At 37.8% G+C, this 12,761-nt stretch overlaps 1 protein-coding gene across 6 annotated transcripts in view; it reads right to left on the reverse strand.

Annotated features, from left to right (window-relative positions):
• IQGAP2 (IQ motif containing GTPase activating protein 2) overlaps positions 1-12,761 on the reverse strand; it is a 124,799-nt gene that overhangs the window by 41,784 nt on the left and 70,254 nt on the right. Inside the window, exons 6-13 of one of the 6 annotated variants that reach the window (XM_082783848.1) lie at positions 11,443-11,510; positions 10,958-11,071; positions 7,088-7,266; positions 6,377-6,464; positions 5,650-5,813; positions 5,020-5,107; positions 2,544-2,707; positions 1,850-2,010 (exon numbers count right to left, since the gene is read on the reverse strand). In XM_082783848.1, coding sequence (XP_082639974.1) covers positions 1,850-2,010; positions 2,544-2,707; positions 5,020-5,107; positions 5,650-5,813; positions 6,377-6,464; positions 7,088-7,266; positions 10,958-11,071; positions 11,443-11,510 — 1,026 coding nt within the window. Of the gene's footprint in view, positions 1-1,849; positions 2,011-2,543; positions 2,708-5,019; positions 5,108-5,649; positions 5,814-6,376; positions 6,465-7,084; positions 7,267-10,957; positions 11,072-11,442; positions 11,511-12,761 lie in introns of all 6 variants that reach the window. The other 5 variants (XM_082783847.1, XM_082783849.1, XM_082783850.1 and 2 more) reach the window with 5 other exon arrangements.

The following is a 12,761-nucleotide window of genomic DNA, read 5'->3' on the forward strand; positions in this document are numbered from 1 at the left end:
AACTGACCCAGTAAGTCAGACCAAATACCTGTCTTCTATTTCCAGCTGTGGCTTGAAATTAATTGCTGCCAAACCAGTACAGTAGAGAATTATTTCCTGTTCTGATTTGTCCTCTCTACATTTATCAGACTATATTATGGGCTTCCCCAAGCTGCAGGTTGCATGTCAGTGGTTAATAGCTGCAAATGATTCTGTGATCCATTGACTTATCAGTTCATTTTCAAATCTTATGCACTATTTAGTAATGAGTCCCACTATTTAAATCTTTTATAAGATGGTAGTTCGTTGTGTAAATTTTAAACTTTATATTTCATAGTACCCAATCTTTTCTCACTCCAGTTTTCCTAAGGAGATAATTAAGTTATGAGAAGCTAGCAACTCATTAATAACATTCCACACAACACATACAATGTTGCAGAACTTTGTCGTATTTCCACTGAATTTCTGTCTTCTAGGAAAGGCATCCCTAACAAATACATGCCTTCTAGTACAAAGCCATTGAATACCATTTCCCTCACAGAACTTTCTCTATTTCTACTGTACCCCTTTGGGTATTGTGAAATTGAAGCTTCCTGCTACACTCAGCCTGTGGTTGGCAGCCCATATTTGCATATTAGCATAATAAAGTTTTATTTTATTCCCTACTCCAACTAATCCTTCCGTTTCATTTGTATTGGCTGGCAGTCCTATCAGGCCACAATGTCATCGGTCAGACACTGCATTTGGATACTTTGCGGTCATCTGTGTATTTTTATGGTTAACATTGCTTCTCATTCCCCCAAGCACCATGACATCAACAAGGCCAAGTGGCACACTGATTTTGTTCAACCCCACAGCACTCTGCCCCCCTTTCAGGTTGGAACAGATTCTTCCTGCCTCTTGACGGAGAGGAAGCTTCTCTCAACTCACACACAAGTTACTTTTTTTTTTTTTTTTTTTTTCTCCCTGTCTCTCCTGTCTTGACTGCTTTCCCTCCAGCTTCAAGGAACCTAACCTAGTAAGGGCTCAGATTCATGTCGTCTCACAGCCTGGTGAAGACCTTCAGTGACCAGGTCACTGCTGTCCTTTCTGTCTAGTGATACCTTCCAGCAGCACTCAGATTTCCACTACCCATGACCAAGTGGTGAGAACCTGCCCTCTTCCCCACAGGCTGGGGCCTCTGGTCTCACACAAGTTGCATATTTGCCTTTTTTTTTTTTTTTTTTTTTTTTTTAATTTTGCAGATAAGCTGAAGAGCACAGCAGCAGCTCATGGCTGTGACAAGTCAGACATGTGGCAGTGCAAGCAGCTAGCAGCTCAGTGAAGGCTATAACTTAACTTTGAACATGCACGCGTGCCACAGCATTGTACTCAGCTTTTTAGCAAGCAAGACTTCACTATATTTCAGGCCTTTGCAAATCTTGGGCTGAAAAAGGGGGTTAGGCAGTGTCTAAGGGGCCTACTTGACCTTAAGACACTCAACACATTATCTCATTCCAAAGATCCTCCGTCAGTATTGCGAAGAGGTTACTGATTGACAGTCTCCAACTACTATTGGCTTATGTTTTAGTGTCCTCAAAGTTTTTTTTGTCAGATCTTAACATCTGCTTTCTGACAATGTCTCCACTCCACCTTGCATATCCTTTTGCTCTCAAATATTTGAGGTTGTGAGACTGCTTATAGTTACAAATACACAATTAGTTTGGTATTTATGTTTTCCCCTAGTAACATATAACAGTATTTTACAGCCCTTTCATCTTCATAACCACAGCACAGGAAAACCCACACTCCCCTTCCCCAGTGAAATGCCTACTTATCCTTCTGCAGAAGTTGCCAAGTCTCATCCAGACAACAAAAAATGAACTTTTACCGTTGCAAGTTTTCCTCTTCCAGATTATTGAAGCCAATGCATGGGTTTCTGAGGTGATTCTTTATCATTAGGATGTCCTTATTTTCCAAGGCTTGGTTTAGCAACACAACTGCTGACAACATTTCTACTGCAATAGACAGTTCATCATGTGCCAGATAATTCTGTAGGACAATAATGTACCTCAGTCAGGAAGCTAAATAAGCAGTGTAACGAATTTGAGTTACACAGTCCAGATGCCATCAATGAGATGGAATTGATTTAGAAAGCCTGAAGTGCTAAGACAAATTTCCTGGTCACAGATATGTCGCGTTAACACAGCGCTGGTAGTAGAGCTTACTCTGTTTGCTACAATTCCCTTTGGCCTTTTGCCCCAGTCCCATCTCTTTCTGATCATACCCTCATAGCAGGGAATTACTTTTCCTAAGCAATATATGAAGGGTTAGTCCTCAGTCAGAGCATGCAACAATTAAAAAAGTCAATCTGTTGCAACACAAGAGCTCAGCCAGAGCAAAGTGTATCAAGAAATGACTTCTGTAATTCAATATTGCCACTTTGATTGAAAACAATCATGCAATACATAACACCATGGTGAGAGAATTAAGTCCAATTTTACAAGACAACATGCTATGTTTGTGCTGTTTCATGGCACGGCTACATAACATCAGAGAGCAGGTTGTAAGCATTTCACTCTTACCACAGCGTTCTGTTGTTGGAGGTTGAACAGCTCAGTCTGATAGATAACAGCAGCAAATGAGTGAACAACAGGCAGCTGCGCCTCCGGTTTCATCAGTGCAACCAGTGTTTTACTAGGATCACAGTTACGAATTGCAGTATTGATATTGTCAACTGCTATAAGTTCTAGAGAACAGCAGGGAAAGAAAAGCCTATTAATTTTCACAAGCCATTTGTTTTCTGTGCCACGTAGATGACAGATTATCCAGAGAGTATTATTTGCTGTCATTGGAGGAAAAAGTCAGGTTTTATAAGACAAACTGCTGAATGTTGCAAAACATGTATGTTCAAAAAATTGCAGCAAATAATTGACCAGAGGACTATAAATAGTTTCTGGACTTGCAGATATTAGGGACAAACTATTATAACTGGATTCCAAAGCAAGGATGTGACTCATTCTAGCACATGGAGAGGGACCTAATATCTCTCCTCTTGTGTTTGCTTGCAGCATGTTCCTCTCAGTATGTCAGCTCAAGCACTCCAGTCCCACCTCAACACAAATGCTCATTTTCTTCTGTTGTATTTCTTCCCTCACCTCCTCCTTTCAGCAAGACCTAACTCAGCCAGCTAAAGCAAACCTGTCCTGCCAACCAATGACATTTTTTATCATCTCTTTTAGGATGCCTGGTAGAAATTGATGAGTAAGTTCAGAAGTGGAATTTTCAGTGGATAACGTGAGTGGGAGGGTAGGAGAGGTGGAACGTAGGGTACAGCTTCTAAAAGTTTGTGTGCTATCAGTTGTCCATTTAAGTCTGGAAGATCAGTTCTCGTAAGTACTGCTGTCTGTCAAACAGACCACCATAGAGTAGTACTAATGCAACCCTTCTCAGTACAAGATTTCTGTTTTGCTGAACACACTTCAGAGATTTGAAGGCCAGCAGAAAAACACTGAAAAACACTCCTACCTGAGCCACAGCAACCTTGGCAACACTTCCTCTCTTAGTCAGTGACCGTAATTGCACTCCCGGAGGAGCCAATTCTCAAGAAACCCAGGCTGGGACGCACCCAGGAATATGTTGCACAAGGTACAGCCTCAGTCTTGCATAAACAGGAAACAACCTTAAAGGTTAGCGTGTGTATGGCAGAGTAAGGAATCACAATTATGTAAATGTCGTTTCCATCAGCAAAATAACCCCCTTTCTTCCAGCTTATCTTATGACTTTCCTCTTTTCCAGTGAATGCTTCTAGTCACCATTGACTGCTCAAGTCTGTACAGGACTGCTTGTACAGCTGACACCATTCTCATTTCATGTATGCAACACCACTTGGGTCTTATTATAAAAGATTAAGACTTCAAAAACCTTTTAAAGTAATCAGGCCCACCTAAACAAGCTCTTTGCTTCTCATTTCAATTGCTCTGAAGCATGGTCACATGGGGCCATGTAGTTCTTGAAGGCTCTCTTTTGGCTACTCCTGTGGTTAGAAACAGCAAAGGCTCTCAAAGCTACTGCATGCATGCTTTTCAGAGAAAAGAGCAAAGGAAAGACTGAGTCCACAAATAAACTAAACTAGCTCTGTAGTCAGCAGCTAAACAATTGATTCCTAATTTAGGAACCAAGCATGCAACTTACAAAAGACACACTAACAAGTTCACATTCCAATAACAAATGCTATTTTTCCTTTTTAAACCAGACATAAGAAATAAATTGCTCTCCAAAGTACCATTACTGCTTTTCATAGATCACAATTTTCATTATTTTGTTTACCAAGGAGCACCTCTTTTAGACGAACTTACTGCTCACCATGCCTAACCAATCTAAAATAGGATAACATTTGAGCTAGTAACTTTGCTTCTGGCTTAGGTTGACCTCACGGTACCAACTTTAAGTCACATTACAAAAGCAGTCAGCCTGGATTCAAAGCATTGGAAATAGAGAAAACAGCCACTAAGCCATGCTCAGATATAGCATGAAATGACAGCAGCTTAACATAGCTGAACTTCTTAGCAGAGAAGTTTCCAGTCAAAAGAAGCAATGCATGCGCTGCAAATTTAGATCCCCTTTAACTATATTTTTTGAAACTACAAATTAAATTTAGATATATGCATCTAAAAATAAGAACAATTTTCCTCTGGAATGTGATTGCAAGATGTTATTCCTTTTGCTTGTTCTAATTTAATGCTACAATGATGTTCATCTCTCTTACTGTGCAAGTCATGAAGCTATGCAGTCTGTTCAGTTTGTGACAATGCATTTATCAGTAGCTTAAGTCATTCATAGGTGTTAGCTGCCTCGGGTAAAAAGAATACATCCACTGTAACACAGATCAGTGACTTGGCAATTGTGACACTGAGATGGACAGTTACAAAATAAAATGCAATGCACATGGCTTCAGTGTGAGAAACCTAGTCTGTATGCAAGGAATTGGGGATTCGATTAATCGTCTTAACATAATTAAACAGTGATGCTAAAAAAATTAGTATTAAAACAATTACTCACTAAGCTTGTGAGCCTCAGCTTCCGCATTGGCAACACTAACTTCTTTCTGTATTTCACTTTTGTCGAGCATAATTGGACCCCCTGCTATCTATCATCAGAAAAAAAAAGATTTGATTACGCTTGCAAGTTTGATGCGACATAAGGGATAAAAACCCTTGATGGGACGCTAGAATTTGATTGCAGTCTTGCCTGGGCATCAAATACAATGTCACAGTAAACAAAGCATTAATCTTTCCCTGTGATTTTTATCTTACTCAGAATGTGGGATTTTCTCCCTGAAACTCAATACCACTGAAGTTCTTTCATAGCCATTAATGGTTCAATATTATCTTTTGTTGTACTCAAGTTACAAATGAGTTGTACTCATTTTCAAAACAAGCATTACTATGGGTTGAATGACATATCTCGAATTTTATTCTGATATCTTAGTAATTACTTAAAAGTGAGTCGTGCTCTTCAGAGCAAATGCAACTACTTTGGTATTGATTAGTACATTAGTTATTCTAAAATCTTGATAGAGTTATTTCTTAAGTGATACTGAAGTTAGAGTAGGGTAATTTCTCTCTGGATTAAGTCAGCTAGAAAAAAAAGAAATCAAACTGATGCATAGTACCCATTCCATTCAATTACCTGCATTTTCTGTGCTTTAGAATCACACAATTGCAATAGGTACCATGAGGAATTTTGTGGCAGAACTTCAAGTAGGCTCAGAGCAGGACGGTTCAAACCTGCCATCAGTGCCACTTCATCTTGCCAGTCAATAGCCTCATTCACTTGGACTAAAGCTATGTGAACTGAAATGAAAACAATGCTTATAAACAGCACATATGTTTTTGAAAAAATAAATAAATAAAAATCAAGTCTGTCAGCATCTCACTTTTTGTGAAAGCCAAATAGAGTGTCAGTCATTATCCAAGAGAAGATTATTTCAAGATCCTGTAAGCAGTTTGATTCTATATGAGCCCATGTGGGAGCAGTTTATCTAAAGCTAACTAATGGGTGGAAGCTTATGAACAAGTTTCAGGTCTATATAGAATAGGGGGTCAAAATTTACAGTATGCTGCAAACAGAAGGAACTCAAACATGAGGAAAAAAAAGCAGACAAAAAAGATTGGATTCTGAACTGCAGAATCTTTACAGCAAAACCCACAAACAAACAGACATTAGCCCCCAGATGATTAGTAGGGTAGGAAAAGCAAGAAAAACCTGTTGTAGACAGACATTAGCTATTTCTGTATGTTTTATGAGTATCCACAGAAATATTTTGTTTGTTCCTGTGGATTTAAGCCATGTTCAGCTGCAATCTGGAAGACCACGTGTTACATGCACACTTCTGTAAGGATCCTGAATGGCTTACTGTTGATCTTATTGATATTGCCTTGAATCTCAGCTTGTGTCAGCAGTTCTTCATAGACATCTCTCTCCTCTTCAGAGACTGTGCCATTCTAAAAACAAAATGCTGTTAGTCAAAAAAAATTTGCAGGGAGAAAAGCTATTAGTGGGAGTCATTAAAAACTACATCAGCTAAGTATTTGCTGGATGCGCTCAAAGGAATTTGTTGATTACATGAACCAAAAGTACCTGCCCCTTGTGGTAACTGATTTAAAGCATTTTCTGCTTTCTGTATAGTACAAATATAAATACATTGCAGTATTTTTCATCAGCAGAAAACATTGTCTCATGTAAAAGCAAAGCAAGTTATTTCACACTGAAGACATTGGGAAGAGATTATATTTTATGCCCCCAAAAGGTATCATTTCCTTTGGAACTTTTTTTTTAAATAAAAAAAAAAACAGAAAAATTGTTAAGTGATAGAGGAAATTGTCTGTTTATTTATTTTTAGACTTTAAGTGACTCCCTAAGATTCCTTGATCAAACTTGAACTACAAACTCATATAAACCAAATTCTAGAATTGTCTGTCAGTTTGTTAGATTACCATTACTTATCTTATTTAGCTGTTTGTTTGTTTTTTTCCCTAATTGCAGTAATATTTAATGTAATTATGAAATATGAGAGCATGAAGAGCAACATGAAGGAACACTGTGAGAAGTAATAAAATACCACTACCTTAAGTCTTGCACTTGATTGTTTTCTCCTTTTAGCTTCAAAGAGTTCATTTTGATAGTCCTGAGCAAGTTCCTCATCCACATTTAGCAACATTGCATTTGGGTTCCTCAGAGTTGCAATGGTTTGTTCAGCTATTCCCTTCTCAATAGCTTCGTTAATTGCTATTACTGCAGCATGCACTAAAATTAAAAGTACAATCCAAGATTTCAGGAAGCGAATAAAATATTTGAATTAAGTGCTTTTAATAAAGAAGCCTGAGGTAAAGGAAATAAAAAAAATAAAAGCAGATAACAAGCAGATAACATGCTATAGAGAGCAGAAATTCCACTTCATTAAACAATGGCAAACTACCAGTTAACAGAAAATCTCAGTTTTTGTAGCAAGATAACAAAATAATTCTATTAAGTTTAGAAATAGCAGTAGAAGAACCTAAGAAAAACAGTTTGTATGTAAAAGCACAAGATTAACTGCAGCTTGCCTAAATCCTACCCTTCCAGTCAGCTGCCACATACAAGTGCTCTATTCTTTCAGCTTAAATCCCAGGATTGACAGCCACCTCCCCAGGGAGGATTTCAGAACACCAGGTTGGATACCTTCTGCATCACATATTCCTCATATCCATTTATTATTTATACTGTCTCTTGATTTATTTGAAATGAGTGTTTAATACGTGTAAGACAGTTCGCATATTCCCACTCAAAACATTCCACTCCTAATGCTTCACTTAGGCTGCAGCAACGAAAACACTTATCTCAGAGGCAGCTTTGGTAGCACATCATGTCTGCTACATGTTATCCCTTCTCCCAGCTAAGGGTTACTGCTTTACTGACCAAAAACAAAATGTGAGTTATGCTTTACTATTCAAGTTCTATCTCATTTAGAAGGCAGTTACATGCAGGAATTGAAAGCATTTTTGTCACTTTCATTAAGAGACATTTAAGAGATGGGTGGATGCTACAGTTATGGACATGGTTTAACAGTGGACTTGTAGTGTTAGGTAGATGGTCAGACTTGATGACCTTACAGGTGTTTTCCAACCTAAATAACCCTGCTGTTTTGATCTATGAAAAAGCATTGTTTATAATAAATATTCCTATGTAGAACCTTTCAACTATAAGAAAGTTCAAACTTGTGCCCCAAAAAACATAGTTAAGAGTCCCTAGGCAGGACACAATCCTGAACACCATGCCTAAAATTGTCTGAGACAAACTTTCTCCTTTCCTAACAGAGGATCACCATGAGCAGTTAGTGAAGAGAGTCACTGTTATAACGGTCCCTAATTCTGTCACCTGAAAGCAGTAGTACAGCAAGTTTCAAACAGCTAGAAGAACACACAAAAAAAGGATCTGTATAGTTCTCAGAACATTACTGCACAGGATATGGAGAAAAAGTGCCTCACTATAGCCATTGAGCAACTCATTAATATAGCTTAAATGTTAAACCTTTTTTGAGAAAACAACAGAACTTCAACTACCAAAAAATGCTTGACTCAAAGATTTGTTCTTTTTCTAGACAAGAATAGAAATGGTCTTGTTTTTCCACTCAGAATAATTACATATTTGTATAAAAATCAAGATCACTTGCAGCTGAGTTAGGCATACAGTAAGGGCCAACACATCCCTCCCAGATGTTTCCTGCACACATTTGTTCCTTGAGGAAGAACCTGAGAAAAGGCTAGAGGAAGGGTTTTCTCTAGAGCTACATTTTATCTGGACCAGCATGCCAGAAAATAATAAAAAAAGCACACTAGTGATTGCTTTAGTGGCATATTCATCTGAAAGATTTTTCAAACATTACTATAAGGTAATTGTTGATGAGTATTTAAAGAACCTATCCTGAAGGCGGACAACAGCAGCTCCCTATTGTCACCATAGAAGCTTGTCTAAGATTTACTTTCACATCACCAATGAAATGTATTGGGGGAAAAAAAAAAAACAAACAATGTCATCTTTCCTTATTCTGTCAAGACTAAACTGTTACATGGCTTAGAGTAGTTTTGTTACTATTCTAAAAAAAATCATTTTTTGGGGATTAAGTTTAATTTAGGGTCTGTACATCTGGGTTTATAGCCTTGTAGTTCTTTATATACTAAAAAAAACTACATTTTGTAAAAAATGAAAGACATTTGTTGATGACTAACATTTTTGAGCTTTTAGAAAAACGAAGGTGCAAGAAATTCAGGAAAGTGGAACAGAAGAGCAGACCACTGGAAACTGAACACAGGCAAATGAAGAATAAAGTGAAGCTACACGTTCTCAGAGTTACAGCAAAAGCTTGTCTAGCTGTTGCTGGATTTTCCACAGCCTAGCATTATGCTCATGCTAGAAAGTTGTTCTGAAACAATTTTCACTAGTTCATTTCAGCACAGCAGCAGAGGAGAAACAGCAGCTGGCATGGAGGAAATGCAAGCAGAGACACTGGTTCTTTTGCTTTTCAGTGTTAACACCCACAGAAGTTTCAAGGGGCTAAGCACCCACAGAAGTTTCAAGGGGCTAAGTAAAGACTGCATTTCCTAAGACGTATCAGCCCTGCATCCACATATAACAGAAACATAGGAAAGACGCATTCTCTTCCAAAGTTGTGTAATAGGCCTCACTGACATAAGTGGAGCTGGTAACATGTAGACAACAGACAGTGTCAAGGTTAGAGCTGTGAGCTTGTGTTGGTGGATGTTGCAAACCTTGGAAACTACCAAGGGAAACAATAAAAAAAACAATTGGACTAGCAAGAATGGTCTGAATGTATGAAAAAGTTTTACAATAACTTGTTTTGAGGGCACTAAGTTTTGCTCTTTGCACACTGATTTCTGGTATTGCTGACAGCACTGCAGGAGTCATTAGCAGTCGTTTCATTTCGTATCTCTTTTTTGCTTACTCAATTTCAGAAGCAGGATGGTAGCCCCCTTTCCTCTGGCAGGATCTCCATGTCAATCTTTCGTAGTGCATGAGGGTTCCCACAGCAGATATTTCCTGTTGTGGGCCAGTGCACATTATATATAGCACACGCTTTGCCCAAAGAGACAGAACCCTAACCAGGAAACTCTAATTTTCTATGGAGGGCTGAAAACATTTTGGAAGTTAAAGGAAACTACATATAGATGCTATAAAAAGCTTTCACAGAAGGAAGTTGCAACCCTTTCATCTCCGAAGAAGGAAGGAAGCTCACTGGAATAGCGTTTGGTATCACTGAGTCTGGTAAAAAAAAAAAAAACAAAAAAAAAAAACACTGTCCCCGCTTCCATCGCTTCCATAGACAGTATTTTGAGATCTGTCTTTGCACAAGCATACACAAAATTAAGCTGCAGCAGGTTGCAGAGTATGTGACAGAATGTGAATCAACATGAGGAAGCATGTTTTAAGTTCAGGTCCGGAACTTTCAGCACACTCGTTTATGAAGCAGCTTGTTTCAATTATGCTGCTTTGCAAGGTTTAAAAAGTTTTGCTGAAACTTAATTATAATGCAGTTGTGTTTTTTCCCTGATGCCCCTTTCCTATGTTAATAATTCCTGATTTCACTATATGTGTTGTCTTCACTAGCCCATTGTACAACGTGGAGGCACCCACAGAGCTCACGTCTACATTCTAGACGAACACTAGCTACCAAAACACCAACCACATGCAGAAGCTAGGAAGAGATCTTTGTTTGTGGTAATACTTCCAGAGGCTGCATGGATATATATACACATGTTCTTTCCTGCTCAAATAATGCAGACTGACAAGATGCAAAAGGCCTTGCAACAATTATGGAATGTGATAATAAATGAAAATTGCTTTCCTTTCTCATTATTTATAGCAAGATAGATGCATTAAAACACAAAGTATTTTATTGGCATTCTTTCAGTATTTAGTAGAAAACAAGAGCCATACTTACATGCAGCTTCGTCCACTGATAATTCACTGGCCAGAATCCCACCAATTTTACTAAAAGATGGCATCTGTATGCCATACTTCTCTAGCTCCTTTCGCATGTTGCTGATTTCTTCCTCTGTTCAAATAAAAAAATATTATATAAACAAAATCTGAAAAAAATCCATTTTGAACCACCATACCTACAAATATGTGCATGACTTTTTTTTTTTCTTTTGAAAGCACATGTCACTAGGAATTCTTAGCAGTTTTTCCCTCCCTGTTTTGAAGGAATCTAAGATATGGCAAGTATTCCATGCAAATTCACTCCCTTCCGTCCTTCAAAGATAGATGTTTATTAAAGATAGCAACCTCCCGTGTATTTAATTACAACATGCTTAACACAACCATAGGGGAGGAAAAAGACCATAACGGAAAATATGTACAATGTTAGCAGATTTACAACATGAAGAAGTTATCTAATACATGATTATATAAGCAACTTATTACCTGTGAAGTCTACTTTTCCCAGTAGGTCCTGAATCTGTGGTGCCAATCCTAGTTTGAACAGATATAAACTGCAAAGTAAAAATATTAGAATTAGAAGTCCTGTGTGTTGTTCATGTGTCACTTTTCTGTATAAACAGAATGTTTTTGTCAGAATAGTTGCCACTGTGAAGATTGTCCTTTAACCTTTGTTCCATATCTCTCCATAAAAGTCAAACTAGCAAATTTTATTATTTTTTTTTTAATTTTTATGTTGCATTGTAGGTGTTACAGAACGAGGTCTCTTTTGACTTGAAGTTTTAAAGAAGCATCTGTAAGAAGCACTGTCACTGTATCTCAGAAATGTAAACAAGCAATTGTTTTCCACTAAGTTTTTCTAAAGAAATTCAAAAGTTAATATTGGCAAAAATCAGGAAGTGAATGCACTTCAGTACAGCTTATAGCTTTGGATCCATACTTTGTTTTTGCTTACATCTTAATAGATAGGCACACAAATCACTGACACCTTTCTTATTAAGTGTATGGGAGCCTGTGCTTAGGTCCTCTCAAACACATTTGTGTCATTAACAATTTTGCTTTTGGAAAATGAAATGAACTCTGTGTAAAAGTGCCTTCCAGGCTTGTTTCAAAATAGAATAAAAAAATTCCATACTCATTATTGCTAGAGCTCTGGGTGATATCTGAAAACCAGCTAAGCATATTTTGCTCAATATCTTCCAACACTAGACAGGCATTTATCTACAAAAGACTTAATTATTACTTTAATCAGTGAAACTCAATGAACAAAATAAATCCTGTGAAAAGGTATCAACTCTCAGCAAGTAAGTTTTAAAAATAAGACTGAAACAATGTATTCCTCCAAGAGGATCATTTTGTACCTCTTACTTAAATTACTTCACCCACAACTTCATACATTGCCAATGTGCATTGGGGGCTGGTGTTTGTTTGTCGAGGAGGACATTTGCCTTCTGTTTTCATTTTTATTTTATTTTTTTCTGGTCTACTAAGAAATTGCAAGTAGAGATTTGAAAGCAAGTATTTGTAGCTGCTACATTTCAGAGCACAAAGAATCAGCATTTCATCTTCCGTACTACTGCTGCTACTTCTGTCCTGTCATAACCTGGATGGTTGCAACAACACATCTAATGTATACAAACTTTGGGCTGCTGAAGTCCCTCAAATCATTGTTATGAAAGCTGAGAATAACTGTGCCAATCTCAGATGCAAGATAGCTATATGAGAGGGGGAAAAACACACAAGACTATAGTAATGAGCCAGGTCCCTTCTTTACCCTAAACTGCCTGACAGTCTTTTCTTGCAGA

The sequence above is a fragment of the Aythya marila genome (genome assembly GCF_965140915.1).
Source record: "Aythya marila genome assembly, chromosome: Z".
Taxonomy (NCBI): domain Eukaryota; kingdom Metazoa; phylum Chordata; class Aves; order Anseriformes; family Anatidae; genus Aythya; species Aythya marila.